The sequence below is a fragment of the Delphinapterus leucas genome, chromosome 15 (genome assembly GCF_059928025.1).
Source record: "Delphinapterus leucas isolate spDelLeu-1000000601 "Yukka" chromosome 15, BTC_Dleu_Yukka2, whole genome shotgun sequence".
Lineage (NCBI taxonomy): Eukaryota > Metazoa > Chordata > Mammalia > Artiodactyla > Monodontidae > Delphinapterus > Delphinapterus leucas.
This window is the reverse complement of record NC_143143.1, coordinates 86,929,311-86,947,049: the sequence shown is the minus strand read 5'-3', so window position 1 is coordinate 86,947,049 and position 17,739 is coordinate 86,929,311. Positions and strand designations below refer to the sequence as shown.

The window sequence follows — 17,739 nt, the reverse complement described above, 5'->3', positions numbered from 1 at the left end:
CTGTCACCTCTGCAGATCTTGGGGGCCTTCCTGGGAGTGTGAGCCATGTCCTCATTCAGGAGGGTCTGAGTCCCTGGTCACTGTACCCTCTCAGGCTGGGGTGCTGCTCTGTCCATTCACGGTAAGAGTCACCACAGCGCCAGGAGCGCCCTCAGAATCCAGCCCCACCGGTCTTGGCAATATGTGCTGGCCGAGCCTTGCAGCCCTTTTCCTGCTGTATCGTCCCAGCTACACTGTAACTTAATTCTGACAAGCCTGGTGGCCCAGTTCTGACAAGCCTGGTGGCCCAGAGAGGGTGTGGGGACGGTCACCTGTTGCCTTATGGGGGAGACATTTCTGTATCGTCTCCCCCGGGGCCGGCTGGCTCTAGCTGGGGAGGGGGTCCACGTCTGCAGGCTCAGGTGGCTAAAGGCCTCTGAGGAATCAAATTCTGCATGCACACACCCAGGTCTCCACCCCCCAGGGTCCCCAGGGGTCCCAGGCAGGGTCCTGACATCAGCGTAGCGGTCCTGCCCCGGCTGAGCATTCTCCGTCTGTGAAGTTCAGCCACTCTGGTCGTGTCTGAATGGGAGCTTGAGTGTTTCCTGCTTTACCGCCTGAGTTTCTTTTCTTTTCTTTTTTTTTTTTGCGGTACACAGGCCTCTCACTGTTGTGGCCTCTCCCGTTGCGGAGCACAGGCTCCAGACGCGCAGGCTCAGCGGCCATGGCTCACGGGCCCAGCCGCGGATGTGGGATCTTCCGGGACCGGGGCACGAACCTGTGTTCCCTGCATCGGCAGGCGGACTCCCAACCACTGCGCCACCAGGGAAGCCCCCGCCTGAGTTTTTTTGAAGCTGCTAATGAGACTGCTGGCTCCCACACGTTTCTCAATTGTTTAACTGCCCTCAGCTTGTCATTATCGTCTCTAAGTCAGTGCAACTTAGTCAATGAGCCTCCGGTTCCATCTTCCCCCCACCCCCCAACCCCCGCTGCTCTACCTTTCAAGCAACCAGTTCAATTTGGATCATGACACTGGGCAGACTGCTGGCCGGTGCGGCCCCTGCCACAAGCCGGTCCACCAGCTCCGTCCCCCAAGTCATTCCCAGGGAAAGTGTTAGCAGTTGGGCCCCGGGCCAGAGATGGGCTTCCCTCACTGCCCCGGTGGTGAGTGGTCCGGTCTGCAGCTCCATCCTGCTGCCTGCTTTCTTGGACCGCTCTACTCCGAGTCCCAGCTTGTTCTCCAGGACGTAGACGCTGAGGCGGAGGTTTCTTGGGAAGAAACATCTTCAAGGGGGAAAAGGGTAGCAGCAGGACTGGGCAGGAGGGACCCCGGACCGCGATATGCCAGCCCAGCGGGCAGCTCCGGAGCACATGCCCATTGGAGGGGTCCCACGCTGAGCGGAAATAGGTGTCCTCATCCCACCTACCGCCTTGCTGGCGGTCGCTGGGATCACCCGAGAAGAACGTGACCTGGGCTTGAAGCTAATGGCTGGAGGCTCCCAGTTAGTTCACCCTGCTTCTTGCAGCTGGGCAGTGGTGCTTTCCTGGAGGGGCTCTGAGCAGCACATCTTCACATCTGCACAGAGACGGTGTCAGTATTTGTGGAATCCATCCCTTCCGCGGAGAGCCCTCAGCACTGTCACCTTGGGCTGTTTTGTGGAGAGTAACATACTGCCTCTGGGAGGCTGGCATGGTCCTGGCCCAGATGCTGAGCATCTTTTCATGTTCTTTTTTTTTTGCGGTACGCGGGCCTCTCACTGTTGTGGCCTCTCCCGTTGCGGAGCACAGGCTCCGGACGCGCAGGCCCAGCGGCCATGGCTCACGGGCCCAGCCGCTCCGCGGCACGTGGGATCCTCCCAGACCGGGGCACGAACCTGTGTCCCCTGCATAGGCAGGCGGACTCTCAACCACTGCGCCACCAGGGAAGCCCTGAGAGACAATCTTTTGATTGTGTCAGTGGGCGAGACAATCATTTAAATGATCTTTTCAGAGTGCAGGTGACTGGGTCCCACCCAAACCTGTGGACAGACCTCCCAGAGAGAGGCTGGGTGCACCTGAATGCACACCTGTGCAGGTGCATGCACCACGTGAATCTGTGTGGGTGAGTGTTTGTGTTTTACCTTTTAAATGCTAAATGTCGGGCTTCCCTGGTGTCACAGTGGTTAAGAATCCACCTGCTAATGCAGGGGACATGGGTTTGAGCCCTGGTCTGGGAAGATCCTACATGCCGCGGAGCAGCTAAGCCCGCGCACCACAGCTACTGAGCCCACACACCACAACTACTGAAGCCCACATGCCTACAGCCTGTGCTCTGCAACAAGAGAAGCCACCACAATGAGAAGCCCGTGCACCACGACGAAGAGGAGCCCCCGCTCGCCGCAACTAGAGAAAGCCCGTGCACAGCAGCGAAGACCCAACACAGCCAAAAATTAAAAAATTAATTAAATAAATAAAATAAAAAATAAATGCTAAATGTCTCATGCATATAAAAGAGTGTATATATCACAATGCACCTTTTAACTAACAAGAAGAAAGTGAGCACCCATGTCCCCACCATCCAACCTAAGAATTCTTCAGTGGAGAGTTTCACCCAGTCCACACCCCCCCACCGCCACCTTGCTGGGCTCCTGACCCTGAGTCTGGGGTGTCTTTGGCTTCAGTTCTTAAGGGGTGGGGGTAGTGTTGCCTGGCCATGCGGGGCAGGGGTGGCCACCCAGGGTCCCACTGCTCTGGACACTTCCAAGCAGGGCCCGATTTCCAGCACCAGGCATCTCCTTGGGCTGCACATCAAGGGTGTCGGCAATTGGCACAAATCAGGTGTTCCCCCCGCTCAGGAAGACGGTTATTAAACACTTACCAACACCTAAGTGGATGACTGACCCCTGACTCCTAGGACCTTCTGTGTAGTTGAGGTGGTAAAACCTACGAGTATCAATAACTTGAGAATGCTCATGAGACCGCTTCTGGTTATTTATCCAAAAGAACTGAGAGCAGGGGCTTGACGAGATGTTTGCACAGCCAGATTTGTTAGCAGCGTTATTCACAGTAGCCAAGAGGTGGAGACGACCCAAGTGTCCATCGATGGCTGAATGGATAAGCAGAATGTGATCCACCCATACTCTGGAATATTCTTCAGCCTTAAGGTGGAAGGAAATCCTGCAATATGTTACAGCATGGATGAACCCTGAGGACATTATGACCAACGACGTAAGCCAGACACAGAAGGACAAATACTGTGTGATTCCACTTATATGAAGTCTCTGAAGTCATCAAAATCATAGGAACAGAAAGTAGAATGGTGGTTCCCAGAAGCTGGGGGAGGGGGAGAGGGAGTTGTTTAATGGGACGGAGTTCAGTTTGAAAAGATGAAAACGCTCTGGAGATCTGTGACACAGTGCAAATACCTAACAGTATTGAACTGTACACTTAAAAGTGGTTAAGATGGTACATTTTATGTTATGTGTTTTTTACCACAACCAGAAAAAGAAAAGGATTCGATGACAGCAGATTGCTGTACTGGGGAGAGCCCTGGCCCAGAATTCAGGAAACTTGGGTTTTCGTCCACGTCTCCCATTTCCTGGTGGCCTTAGGCAAGTCACTTGCCATTGCTGGCCTCTGGTTTCCTTCTCTCAGAGAATGAGGGGTGTGTTTAAGGCCTCCCAGCTCAGAAAGCTGAGTATGCACAGAGCCTGACACATTTCCTCATTGACTTTCACTCGTGTGACATTTACAAAAAAACTACACACATCAACACATTCTCTCAAACCAAACACACCACCTGATGCCATTGAACGAATGGACCGCCATTTGTTTATCCATTTCACTGGTGATGGAAATTGGGGTGGATTCCAGTTTGGGGTGAGTCTGAACAGTGCTGCTCTGATCGTTCTGGCACTTCCACGGGGCACACAGGACTTGCATCTGTTGCGTGCCTGAGGAGCAGAATTGTTGGGCCCCAGGCTGAGTGGTTGCATGGCTTAAGCCATGCAATGCCAAACAGTTTCCAAGGTGGTTGAACCAATTCCTACTCTCACCGGCAGATACTCTCCTCCTCCTTGCCAGCTAGGTAGGTTGGTCCTTTTCAGTTTGGTCTTTCTGGCGGGTCTGCAGCGGGTTTGGTTTGCACTTCCCTGGGGACCGATGAGGCTGGGCCCTTTTTATATTCCAATCATCCTCTCTATCCATCAGAAGTGACGTGCCCATTTTTTCTATACTGCACCTAGCTTCTCCCACTGCCTTTCCATTCTTTTAATGGTGTCTTTTGATGAGAAGTTCTTAATGTAGCCCAATTTATCAACTTTTTTCCTTTATAGTGTTTAGCACTTTTTGTGCTTATTTTAAAAGAAATCTTGAAAAAAAAAAAAAAGGAATTCCCTCGCCATCCAGTGTTTAGGACTCGGTGCTTTCACTGGTGTGGCCTGGGTTCAATCCCTGGTCAGGGAACTAAGATCCCATGAGCTGCACAGCTCGGTGAAAAAACAAACAAACAAACAAAAACTTTACCTGCTCCAAGATTATAAACATATTTCCTTCTACAAGTTTTATTATTTTACTTTTCACATTTAGCTCTTCAATTCAGCTGGAATTGTTTTTTCTGTATGGTGTGAGGTTTGGGTCAAGATTTATTTTTCACCCTTATGGGTAGCCATTGACCCAGAGCCAATGATTGAAAAGACCATCCTTCCACCACCGCAAGGCATTGTCCACTGTGTCATAAATAGATTGACTGTATATATGTGTCTTTTTCAGGACTCTCTATTCATTTGGCCTATTTATCTATTCTTGCACCAATACCTCACTGCCTTAATTACTGTCATGGTTATGATATCTGGTAACGAAGGTCCTCCAGAATTGTTGTTCTTCAAGACTGCCTTGGCTGTATTTGTCCATTTGCATTTCCATATGAATTCTGGAATTAGCATTTCTAAAATAAGCATTTATAAACTAAATCCCCTGCTTTACTTGTGGGCCACACATTTTGATATGTTGTATTTTCAGTAACATTCAGTTCAAAGTATTTTCAAATTTCCCTTGTGATTTTTTTGACCCATGGATTACTTAGGTATTTCCAAATATTTGGGGTTTGCATTGTTTTGTTATTGATTTTATTCCAATATAAACAGAGAACATATTCTGCATGATTTCAATCCTGTTAAATTTGTTGAGATTTGTTTTATGGCCCAGCATTTGGTTTATCTTTCTGAGTGTAGTATGTGCAATAGAAAAGAATGTGTTGGGTGTGTTGTTTGATAAATATCAGATCAAGATAGCTCACATTGTCATTCAGATCACTTGTGTCCACCCTGAGATTTTTGTCCATTTGTTCGATGGGTGTTAAAATCTCCAACAATGGCTGTTGGATTATCTATTTTTCTGTTTAATTCTGTCCGTTTTTGCTTCACGTATTTTGAAGCTATGAGGCACATACCAAGTTATGGTTTTTGTCTTCTTGATGAGTTAACCATTTTTCATTAGGCAGCGTCCCTTTTTCTCTCTGACAAGCACTGTGTTGAGGTCCATTTTATCTGATGTTAATACAGCCTCTCCAGCCTCGTTAAGCGTAGTGTTTGCATGATATATTGTTTTGAAGTGTCTCTCGAACACAGCATATGGCAGAGTCTCGCTTTTCTATCCTTTTAATTGAAGTGCTTAATGCTTAACATTTAATATTATGGTTAAGTTGGTGAGATTTAGGTCTATCATCTATTTGTTTTATGTTTGTTCTTTCTAAAATGTCCTTTTTTTTTTAAAGGAAAGCCAACGTTGGGGGAAGATGTGGAATCTTTTATTTATTTATTTATTTATTTTTAGTTTTGGCTGTGTTGGCTCTTCGTTTCTGTGCGAGGGCTTTCTCTAGTTGCGGCAAGCGGGGGCCACTCTTCATCGCGGTGCGCGGGCCTCTCACTATTGCAGCCTCTCTTGTTGCGGAACACAGGCTCCAGACGTGCAGGCTCAGTAGCTGTGGCTCACGGGCCTAGTTGCTCTGCGCCATGTGGGATCTTCCCAGACCAGGGCTTGAACCCGTGTCCCCTGCATTAGCAGGCAGATTCTCAACCACTGTGCCACCAGGGAAGCCCTAAAATGTCGTCTTTTGTTTTCTTTTGGATTATCTGAATATTTTTCAATTTTCTAGTTTATTGATCGTATTTTTAGGTATGGCTCTTCGTGTTAATTTTTTTAGTGGTTGCTTTAGGGATTACAATACGTATCCTTAACTTTTCACAGTCTTCTTTGAGTTAACATTGTACCAAGTCACATAAAATGTAGAACACTTTCTTTTTAAAAAAAAATAATTAATTAATTAATTAATTAATTTTTGACTGCTGGGTCTTTGTTGCTTCGTGCAGGCTTTCTCTAGCTGTGGTGAGCTGGGGCTACTCTTCATTGCAGTGTGCGGGCTTCTCACTGCGGTGGCTTCTCTTGTTGAGGGGCATGGGCTCTAGGTGCACAAGCTTCAGTAGTTGTGGCTCGTGGGTTCTAGAGCACAGGCTCAGTAGTTGTGGTGCACGGGCTTAGTTGCTCCGCAGCGTGTAGGATCTTCCTGGACCAGGGATCAAACCCGTGTCCCCTGCATTGGCAGGTGGATTCTTAACCACTGTGCCACCAGGGAAGTCCCAAAATGTAGAACACTTTCAATGTCATAGGTCCATAGTTTGCTATAGATTTGCTAGAGTATATTTAAATGCAGTAAAACCCCCCACCATTCACTGTTATAATTTTGCTTTAAATAGACATGTATTTTAGAGAAATGAAGAGGAAAAATATTCTTTTATATTTGTTCAGGTATTTACCATTTCTGATGCTCTTCATTCTTTCCTGATGACCAAGTTTCTATCTGGCATCATTTTCCTTCACTCTGAAGAATTTCCTTTAGCATTCCTTGTAGTTTAGGTCTGCTGGTGATGAATTCTCTTAATTTTCTTGTATAGCAAAATATCTTTATTTACCCTCATTCTGGAAAGATAGTTTGAAAGTTGGGCATTCTGCAAAAGGGTTCACGGGCTTTCTTTCAATACTGAAAGGTGTTGGTCCACTTTCTTTTGGCCGCCATAGCTTCCGATGAGAAGTTAGCAGTGTCACTTCATTGTTCCCTGCATGAGATGCGTTGTTCCCCTGCGGCCACTCACAAGATGTTTCTCTTTACACCCAGCTTCCAGCAGTTTGACTATGCTGTGCCTGGGCATCGCTCCCCTTGAGTTTATCTTAGTTGGGGATCGTGGAATTCTTCAAGCATGTGAATTGATGCCTTTAACCAAATATAGAAAATTCTGTAAATTTTGTCTACAAATACTCTTTCCTGCCCTAGTTTTTCCTCCCTTTTTGTGATTTTAATTGCACAGATGTCAACATTTTGATTCTATACCAGAGATCCCTTATGATCTTTTTATTTATTCCCCACTCTTTCCTTTTCAGACAGAATACATTCTATTGATACACCTTCAAGTTCACTGATTTCTTTCCCTCTGTCATTCCACTCTTCTGTTCGGCCCATTCAGTTAACTTTATGTTTAGGAAATTTTAACTTTCAGTTCTAGAATTTCCTTTTTAAGATATATTTTACAGTTCTCTGCTGTGATTTATTTATTTGTTGATTTATTTATTTTGGCCATGCCATATGGCATGCGGAATCCTAGTTCCCCAACCAGGGATCAAGTCTGTGCCCCCTGCAGTGGAAGCACAGAGTCTTAACCACTGGACCACTAGGGAAGTCCCAACTCTGCTGTGATTTTTAAAAAAATCTTTTCACTCGTTAAACGCATATTTTTCTTTACATGAGTGATTACAATAGTTTAAAATTTTCTTTTGCTAATTCCATCACCTGTGTCGTATCAGGGATCAATTGCCCATACTTTTTTTTTTTTTTTTGAGAATGGCTAAGATTCTCCTTTTCTTTGTTTAGTAACTTTAGATTGTGTCCTGGATATTGTGTTATTTTGTGTTGACCTTGGATTCTCTTATATTAACTCAAAGAGCATTGATTTGATTATTTCTATGTTTGTGTTAGCAAATCAAAGATGACTTGGTGGGGCTCAGACAGCAAATACTGTCCCTTGGACAGCAGCTCAGATCTCATCTCAGTTCTTTTATTCTTAGCCAAGATGCTTGGAGTCTACCCTACGCCTGTGTTCCAATGTCACCTGGAGATTTAGGCCCAGGTTACAAACAGAATTTGGGTCTCCCTTTCTCTCACTCCTTCCTTTCTGGGATGCCCCCAAATACTTTCCAGAGGGTGTCATTGCCCAAACTCTATCTCCTGGCTCTCAGGCCAGCAGGACTGCAGGTGTTTTGTTGGTGCTTATCTGCCCTGCATGGCATGGCCTGCTCTTAGGCTAGAAGCTGTGAAAGCAGGCAGCTCACCTAGCCATTCTCTTCTTCCAGGGCTTCTCCTCTCCAGCACCTGCCTGTGCTCACTCTGACTACTCCAGGTGAGCGTTATGTTGTCCAGAGTTCATAGTGCTGTCTGTGGCAGGTTAGTTCAGTAGGAGTTCACATACTGGCAATGGAAGCCTAGCTTGTCCATTTCTGTGCAGAGATCCTGCCTGGGATCTTAAAATCCATTTGCATCGATCTGTAGAGTATGTTGGGGGAGAAATGACATTTTTACAATACTTAGTCTTCCAATTCTTGAACTTGGTATATCCCTCCATGTAATTACTTTTTCTGTAATTTCTCTCAATTGTGTTTTACAATCTTTTGTCTATAGGTCTTGAGCTCTTTGATGTTAGTTTTATATTAAGGTATTTGGTGATGCTGCTGCAAGCCAAGAATACCTGGGGCCACCAGAAGCTGAAAGAGGCAGGAAGGACCCTCCTGGAACCTCCAGAGGGAGTGTGACCCTGCTGACACCTTGATTTTGGACTTCTGGTTTCTAGAACTATGAGAATAAGTTTCTGTTGTTTTAAGCCCCCAAGTTTGTGATAATGTTACAACGGCCCTAAGAAACTAATGCACCTGCATTTACAATCAGTTATGTGTTCATCCTGGGACATGGATCCCCTCTTGACTGTGGCATAGCCCGCTGAGTCTGCAGCGCTGAGGGCTGCCGGCTGGGGCAGGGAAGTCTGGTGAACCAAGACTCTGGGAACAGGGTCGGGCCACCAGCTGCCATCTAGCTGCCTGTCTTTTTTTAAGATTGTTATGTTGTATTTCAGGCAGATAACAAAAGCATAGGAAATACAACAAACACTGCATATCTTTCACACAGCCAGAGCAACACTGAAATTATTGATTCGTGGTTGTTTATTCTTTTTTTTTTTACGTCTTTATTGGAGTATAATTGCTTTACAATGCTGTGTTAGTTTCTGCTTTATAACAGTGAATCAGTTATACATATACATATGTTCCCATATCTCTTCCCTCTTGTGTCTCCCTCCCTCCCACCCTCCCTATCCCACCCCTCCAGGCGGCCACAAAGCACCGAGCTGATCTCCCTGTGCTATGTGGCTGCTTCCCACTAGCTATCTACCTTACGTTTGGTAGTGTATATATGTCCATGCCTCTCTCTCGCTTTGTCACAGCTCACCCTTCCCCCTCCCCATATGCTCAAGTCCATTCTCTAGTAGGTCTGTGTCTTTATTCCTGCCTTACCCCTAGGTTCTTCATGACATTTTTTATTCTTAAATTCCATATATATGTGTTAGCATACGGTATTTGTCTCTCTCTTTCTGACTTACTTCACTCTGTATGACAGACTCTAGGTCTATCCACCTCATTACAAATAGCTCAATTTCGTTTCTTTTTATGGCTGAGTAATATTCCATTGTATATATGTGCCACATCTTCTTTATCCATTCATCCGATGATGGGCACTTAGGTTGTTTCCATCTCCGGGCTATTGTAAATAGAGCTGCAATGAACATTTTGGTACATGACTCTTTTTGAATTATGGTTTTCTCAGGGTATATGCCCAGTAGTGGGATTGCTGGGTCATATGGTAGTTCTATTTGTAGTTTTTAAAGGAACCTCCATACTGTTCTCCATAGAGGCTGAACCAATTCACATTCCCACCAGCAGTGCAAGAGTGTTCCCTTTTCTCCACACCCTCTCCAGCATCTATTATTTCTAGATTTTTTATGATGGCCATTCTGACTGGTGTGAGATGATATCTCATTGTGGTTTTGATTTGCATTTCTCTAATGATTAATGATGTTGAGCATTCTTTCATGTGTTTGTTGGCAGTCTGTATGTCTTCTTTGGAAAAATGTCTATTTAGGTCTTCTATGTTTATTCTTATATTTAAGAGAGCGTGTCTGATGCTGTCTCCATTTTATTGAAAAGATAATATACTGCTTAAAAAACCTTAAAGTCCCACACAGCTGCCGGCCTGGGAGGCTGCCTTTTTGCTCATGGCCTTGCACGTTTGCACCGCTGTAGGTGGCAAGGATGTACTGTTTTTGGGTTCTGCCGTTCTCACTTAACAATAAACATTTTCCCCTGTTTAAACCTGATGTTTATATTTACACTCGTTTTCAGGCCCTTTTTTCTCTTCACGCTAGTTGGGATTTTTGTTTCAAATTACAGAAGTCACAGGGAAGCTGCTTGTTGAAGCAAGTAAAACCACAGAGCGATATTCAAAGAAAATGCCCCAAGTCCCCAGGGTGGCCAAGGTTAACAGTTTGGCAGCGTCTCCCCGCCCTCCTATCGGGAGAAGGGGAGGAGCCACGTGGCTTCCGCCCCCACCCCGCTCTCCAGGCAGGCCGTGCTCTGGAGGGCACCAGGTGCGGGAGAGCGCCTAAGCAGTCGGTAACTCCCACCTTCTCTGCGGGCGACCCCTCTGGAAGGAGAATTGGCTGGAGCGGGGTGGGGCGTGGTGGGGCGGGGAAGGCGGCGCACGGACGCTTCACCTCCCACACTTCCTGCTGGACTGGAGGGCGCCCCGGAGGACGCTGGGGGTGATGTCAGCACCACTGCGGCGCGGAGGGTTGGAGGGGTCCTGGCGGGCCTTCAGAGGACGCAGGAAGTCCCTGCACTGTGGGGAAGCAGGAGGGGCCTGACATGGCACCACCTCCTCCCTTCACTGAAGATCTGAGTAACTACAGGGGCGGACGGGAGGGGGACCCCCTCCCCCGGGCCTCAGAACCCGGGGGTCACGGTCTCGCGGCAGCCAGTGATCTGGCCAGTAGCACGGCTGCTAACTCTTCTACCCTGACTCCGATCTGAGTGTTTTGAGTGTAGACTACGGTGTACACCTCTGTTTCCCACTACGGAGGTCGCACCCGGGGCTGAAGTCAGCTTGCTTTTGTTTGGCCCACCTGAACATTTTCTAATGAGTTGTCAACATTAAAGATGATGAGATTTTACACGTAATGCCACATTTCTGCTCTGGCTCGAAAACCAGACTGTCCGCCCCCGCTGGGCTCAAAGAGCAGTGGGGATGGCGCGCAGGCACCCCGCGTGCAAGGTCCCCCACCCCAGGTTTGTTCCACCTTCTGGGCACTCAAGTTCGGGTGCAAAATTCCGGTTCTCTCTTCGCAGGGTTCCCCCCTAACACTGGCCCATGAAGGCCCCTTTCCAGGCTCCAACCGCCGCGCCCATTGTCTAAACCCGCCCCGTGAGTGGGGCTCGCGGGGGCCGGCGGGTTCTTTTGTTAGGCGGTTAGAAAAGATCATTTACGTGTCAACAGCTTCCCGCATTGTGCTGCGGTCCGTGTGACTGCGGCGCGGGCTCTTCAGCTGGAGCGAGGCTGGAGGCACCTCTCTGGGTCCCCCGCCCACCCCCCCCCAAAAAAAAGGGGAGAGAAGAGAACCCCTAGGCATGTCCCAGAATACCATCTTTCGGTGAAAAAACCCCGAAAACACGCAGAAGAGAACTTTACGTGAACTGTTTCTACAGAGAAGGTGCTCGTAAGGTTTAGATAACTTACTTCGTCAAAACGACAGAACGGGAAATAAGGACCCGAGGAAGACCTCCAGGATGGACGCTCCCTACGGGAGCTGCTGGTCCCGGCCGGCGCCGCCGTCTCACCCAGTAATTTACAGACACTCGTGTCCGGGGGCCGCGCCGCCGGAGAAGATGAGTCACCCTGGCGCGGCCCCGGGCGCCGACCCCCGCCCCGCCCCCGCCGCCCGAGCAGCGGCCCTCACGGCGCGAGACGCCGGATCTCGGGCGGACCAAGGCGCCCGGCCGAGGGGCAGGCCAGCGCTCGCCCCGCCCGGTGCGCCGAGCTCCGGGTCTCGCGCCCGCCGGGCAGCAATGGCGCCGACGCCCAGGCCGCCTCCCTGCCTCGGCCCCCGGCCCCAACCTGCGCCCTCCCGGGCGCCGGGTCCCCGCAGGCGGCGGCGGCGGCGACTCCATGAGGGGCGTTGGGGTCCCGGGAGCACGGCATCCCCGGCTCCCTCGCCCGCCCGCCCGGCTCTCCCCTCAGCTCCGGCCGCAGCCATTTTGGAGCGAGCGGAGACAAAGAGCCAGTCACTGCCGCCGCCCCCACCAGGTCCCGGCCACGGTCCCTGCCCGTCTCGTCCTCCTGCCCTCCGGCCTCTAGCCCGTCCGGCGGTCGCGACCCCCACGTCGCCGCCGGCCCAAGAGCGCCGGGCCCGCGGCCCGCTACCCACCCGCCCGCTGAGCCCCGGCCGCCCTCCTGCGCACCGGCCTCTGCCGCTCGCAGCCATTGGACGCGCCTTTTAGGCGAGCGCCGCGGCCAATCGTGGGGCGCCGGGCGGCCGGGCGGGGGGCACCGTGGCCAATGGCGAGGCGCCGGGCGGCGGGCGGGGGCGGGCGCGCCGCCGCGCCTGCGCAACGCGCCGCCGCCGCCCTCCCCCCCGCCCGGCCGCCCGCGCCCCCCGCCCGGCCGCCGCCCCCGCCCCGCCCGGCGCGCGCCGCCCCCCGCCCGCCCCCGCGGCCGCCCGCCCGCCCGCCCGCCCGCGCGGAGCCTCCTCCCCGCCCAGCGCCGGCCGAGCGGCGGCGGCGGCGGGCCGAGGAGGAAAGATGGCGGCGGGCTCGGATCTGCTGGACGAGGTCTTCTTCAACAGCGAGGTGGACGAGAAAGTGGTGAGCGACCTGGTGGGCTCGCTCGAGTCGCAGCTGGCGGCCAGCGCGGCCCACCACCACCACCTCGCGCCCCGCGCGCCCGAGGCGCGGGCCGCGGCCGCCGGCGCGCTCGGGAACCATGTCGGAGCCGGAGCCGTGCCGGCCGAGGGCGCGCCCGCAGCGGCGCCGGAGCCGCCCCCCGCAGGTAGAGCGCGGCGCGGCCTGAGCGCGGGCGGCCGCCGGCCGGGCCCGCGTCCTCACTGCGCTGCTTCGCTTGTCCCCGCAGGGCCCGCCGCGAAGCTGAGCGCGCTCGAGGCCGGCGCGAGCGCCGCGGCCGGCGCCGGGGCCGGGGCGGGCGCCGCGGCCGGGGCCTGTGCGCCGGGGGCAGCGGCCGCGCCCGAGCCCGCCGCCAAGCCCGCCGCCCGCAACGGCCCGCCCGGCGGCCCCGGCGCCGCGCAAACTTTGAATGGGAGCGCCTCGTTGGGGAACTCGCTCCGCGCCGCCGCCGCACCTGCTGTCAGCCTGCTCCACAACGGGCCCGCGCCCGCGCCGCCGCCGCCCAAGCCCGCCGCCGCCACTGTCATCCAGACGCCGCCCTTCCTCGGCGCCCCCCCCGCGCCCGCGCCCCGCGCCCCCTCGCCCCCCGCGCCCGCCGCGCCCCCCGCGCCCCCCGCGCCCGCCGCCGCTGCCCCGCCGCCGGCGCCGCCCGCCGCTGCCAGCCTGGCCCGGCCGCCCGGCCCCCCGGCCGGACCCCCGGTGGCCGCGCAGAACGGGGGCAGCGCCGCGCCCGCCCCCGCGCCCGCCCCCGCGCCCGCCCCGGCCCCAGCGCCCGTTTCTGCCCCGGCGCCCGCCGCCAACAGTCAGCCAGGGCCCGCCGCCGCGCCCGCGCAGGTGGCCAAGGCCGACTCGCCCAAGACTGCGCTGCAGCCGGCGCCCCCGCCGCCGCAGACCCTGGCGGCCAGCTGCCCGGCCGGCGCGGGGGCCGGCATGATCCTCGGGCCAACTATGCAAGGGGCTCTGCCCGCCGCCGCCGCCGCCGGCCTCCCACCGCCGGCCCCCGGTACCCCCACCGGGCTGCCCAAGGGCTCGACCAGCGCGGTGACCCAGAGCCTGCCCAGGACGCCCTCGGCCACCACCGGCGGGATCCGGGCCACGCTGACGCCCACGGTCCTCGCCCCACGCCTGCCGCAGCCGCCGCAGAACCCGACCAACATCCAGAACTTCCAGCTGCCCCCAGGTGAGTGGCCGCGCCGCCGGCTGAGTGCGTTCGTGCCTCGCAGCTGGGCGTCCAGGAAGTTGTCGGGCTGGCAGGACGCGGAGGTCATGGGCCCTGCGTGGGCCTGCTGCTAGCGGGGGTGCGCCTCTGCCCCGGCGCGGGACGGTCTTGGGCATGCGAGTGTGTGTGCGGGTGTGTGTGTGTGATGTGGCAGTGGGGGCCTCCTACCTGGTGCAGTGCTTGGCTCCAGCTTAGTCCTTTGCGTTGCAGAGCTTCTCTGCCAGGACTGCCAGTCCAGCGAGCGGGTCCTTTGCTCCCTTCCTGGCCCTGCGTGCCCCTGCCCAGTCCCCGCACGGTGGAGAGCAGTAGCAGCTGGTGCTCCGGGGACAACTTACTGGGTTGTTCAGCCTGGGCCTGTGGCTTTCCCATGCTTGGCACTTCCCTCTCTGATTTCTGGGATCAGGCATGTGGTCTGTGTCCTCATTGAACTCTCCTACTCGTTTATTATGGTGGGCTGTGATTGGTGTCCCCTGCCGGTGGGCTAGGGACCCCCCTTTCCTGGTGAGGTCAGCGGAGTGACGCCCCCTCCACGAGGCTGGGCAAGGCTGCACGGAAAGCTTTCGCTGCCCTGCTGACACCAGGATGGCAGAGTTCCCAGGTGAGCCTGGAGGAGTCGCGGGGCACACAGCCTTCCTGGTCGGAGCCCTTGCCTCACGCCTGCTCTGCAGCCGTGTTTCAGCACTCCTCGTAGGCACGGTGTTGTTCTGCACGGTGTCCTCACTTAGAGGATGCCGGTTACCTTGATTATTACCAGTGAAGTCAGCGGTGGGCACGTGCTCTCCCATCAGCGGGTCCCTCGGAGGTACAGACGGTGCAGGAGGACCGCGAGCCTCCTTGACCCCACGCTCCATCTCCCGTCATCTCGGCAGCTCTTTAGGTTCGCCAGCGAAAGGTCCCCCACGGCATTACGTGTCCCGCTGCTTTGTTTCGGGCTTCCTGGGCAGAGAGAAACTCCAGCACTGGAGGCTCCCTGTCTTCCCTTCCATGCCCTCCGCCTCGCCTGCGCGGACTCGGAGCGCTCCTCCCCTGCTGTGTAGTAACGTGTGCCGCCGCACAGGAGTAGTAGAAACAGCACGTCCTGTGCCTGTGTCCCCCATGCTTTCGGAAAAGAACGGTTGGTCACCTTGAGAGGATTTCAGCGTCTTGGAAGGAAGGATTTGCTGTCAAAGTGCTGTGAGGTTTGGAGCCGTGGTGAAGTCTGGCAAGGACCTGATGTCACACGGGTGGGAGGAGGGGAGGCTCCAGCCAAGAGCAGCGTTTTTGGGTGGCTGTGGGAGCCCCCCTGCTGTGAGGGAAGGGGGGGGTGTAAGTTACTGGAGATGTGCGGGCTGCCCCTACAGCACAGTTTGTTTTTGAGTTTGTAGGAGGGTTTTATTAAAGGTTGTGTTTTGCTCATTATGTGTCTTTTGACCTTTTAGTGGAAGATATGTTTGATCTTCAGTAACGTTTAAAAAAGAGAATTCGTGGTTGTAGCACATTATGGAAAATGTCAAAATACTTTTTACCTACTTATTAAAATACCTCCTCATTGGTCCTCGGCACCTTCCTCGCTCCTAGCAAGGCCGGTTCCATGCGCTGCACTTTTGTTATTGAAAACTGGTGTGAGCTCGTCAGTAAATTTTGCGAGACTGGCGCGCTGTGCCTGGCTCCCAGGGCGGGGCGGAGGCCATCGTCGTGTCCCCCGTCCCCCCCCTCCCACCCCGGCCTGCCTGGATGGTGCCTGTAGGTGTGGCTGTTTGGGGTTGACTGGATCCCCTTGGTCTGGGCCTCTGCGTAGGTGAAGCCTTCGCTACCTTATTTCTTCTGGGGGGAGGAAGCTGTGGTTTGGAAAGGGCACCTCTGTCATCGTCGTTGTGATTGACCCTGGATTCCCTCTCATCTCCTGTGCTAGCGGTGTGTTAGAGATGTCTGCATGTGACAAGTAGGTGACTCCTTGAAGAAAATTGTAAAAGCGCTGACTCTTTGCATGAGTTCTCACGAGTCTTTGCATTAGTCCCACGTGTGAGAGCAGGGAACAGCTCATGTTGACATTTGGGTGACAAATGCTGAGAGCTGTGCTTTAAAGGGGCCAAATGCTTTCTAGAAAATAAAAGATCCGCATTCATCTCTTCATGCTCCCCTCCCCCCACAGTCGATCTACTGATCTGGAGCGCTGATTAATTCTGCTCCTCACCTTAGTAACAGAAGAAGCACAAAAAGTATAGTTAAAATTACTACCAGTGCCCCACAGCAGAGTGCCTTCTTTTAAATAGCACAGATTAGTTCTTTAAATCAAAGTGACAGATTACGAACATTCTAGTTACCTCGTATAATTGGTCAATCAGAAAATATTAAATTCTATTTGATGCTTCCTTTTCATTGAAATTTTTCATCATAAAAATGTACAAAGTGGAGGTGGAACTAACTTGTAAAAATAACTGTTGCTTGGATGATAACTCATTTTTGTTAGTACTCAGGCATTAGGGGTGGGCAGGGTTTTCAAAGCTACACTTAGGTGTCAAGTGAAGTAACAGACTGTTGGCAGTTGGAGTGTGGGTGAGAGAGGCCTGCCCCTCCCAGTGCCTTCCCTCCCTGTAGGTCAGAGTCCGAGGGGGGAAACAGAGGGACAGAGGTTTCACCGAGTCCCTGAGGGCCAGTCAGGCCTTGCATGTTTCATCCTCACAGCCACCGTGAGCACGTGTTGAACTTGGTTTCAGTAAACTCAGTCTCGATATTCCTTGTCAGGACAGGTTTGTAAAGAGACGTTGATGTTATTGTAATTAATTTACTCACTTAAGGGTACCAGAGTTTCAATTTTATCTGCTGTGGGGAATGTTAAGAACACATAAGCCTTCAGAGAGATTGTTGCAGCAAAGGCAGTGGACCCAAGAACAGTGAAAAGCACTAGTTAGTTCTGTACAGCTTAGAATAGTCATAACATCGAAGTAACATTATTATTATAGTTGAAAGGAGAGAAAAGTGATACGACACCAAAATTGGCGTGTGCGCAAATGGTTTCAAGAGATCTTTTGAGATAGATGTTACGCTAGAGATGCTTATTTCTAAAGGTTATCTTTTCTTGCATTTTCAGTAGTGTATGTCTGTCTGTTCTGCTTTCACAGAGAATTTGTTCTCCTGTGGGTCTAAGGTTTGGCTGAAGTGTCGGTTCTCATTCCGGGATAGAACACCTTTCCTCCATACCTGGGCTTCGGGAATGTTTGCATGGGGCTGGTGGCTTAAGATGGACACTCTTGAGGCTGCTGAGGTCTAGGGCAGGGGTTCCCGTCCTTGGTGAATAGAATTATTGGATGGTGGGGAAAGGGGAAAAAGAGTCCAGGGTAGCAGACTGTGCTGTGTGGACCGGGTTGAGTTCTGGGAAGGCTGATCCTGAGCCGGGTGGCAGCCCCAGAGTTTTGGGCTCTGGACGTCTGGTGGCCGACTTTGGCAGAAGTGCTTTGGCACAAGGGATGTTCTTAGAAGTTTAGATTTTGTTACTTGAGGGCACTCTTGACCTGGGACAGAATATATGGTTCTTTGGA

The 17,739-nt window shown here is 52.9% G+C and overlaps 1 protein-coding gene across 5 annotated transcripts in view; it reads left to right on the top strand.

Annotated features, from left to right (window-relative positions):
• Window positions 1–12,884: 12,884 nt before the first annotated feature.
• TAF4 (TATA-box binding protein associated factor 4) overlaps window positions 12,885–17,739 on the top strand; it is an 82,827-nt gene continuing 77,972 nt past the window's right edge. For 3 of the 5 annotated variants that reach the window (XR_016387959.1, XR_016387958.1, XM_089897136.1), the window contains exons 1-2: window positions 12,885–13,150; window positions 13,232–14,182. Coding sequence is in view for 3 of the 5 variants with exons in the window: in XM_089897136.1 (XP_089753262.1) it covers window positions 12,904–13,150; window positions 13,232–14,182 (1,198 nt within the window). In the remaining 2 variants the exon portion in view is untranslated. Of the gene's footprint in view, window positions 14,183–17,739 lie in introns of all 5 variants that reach the window. The other 2 variants (XM_089897135.1, XM_022597399.3) reach the window with 2 other exon arrangements.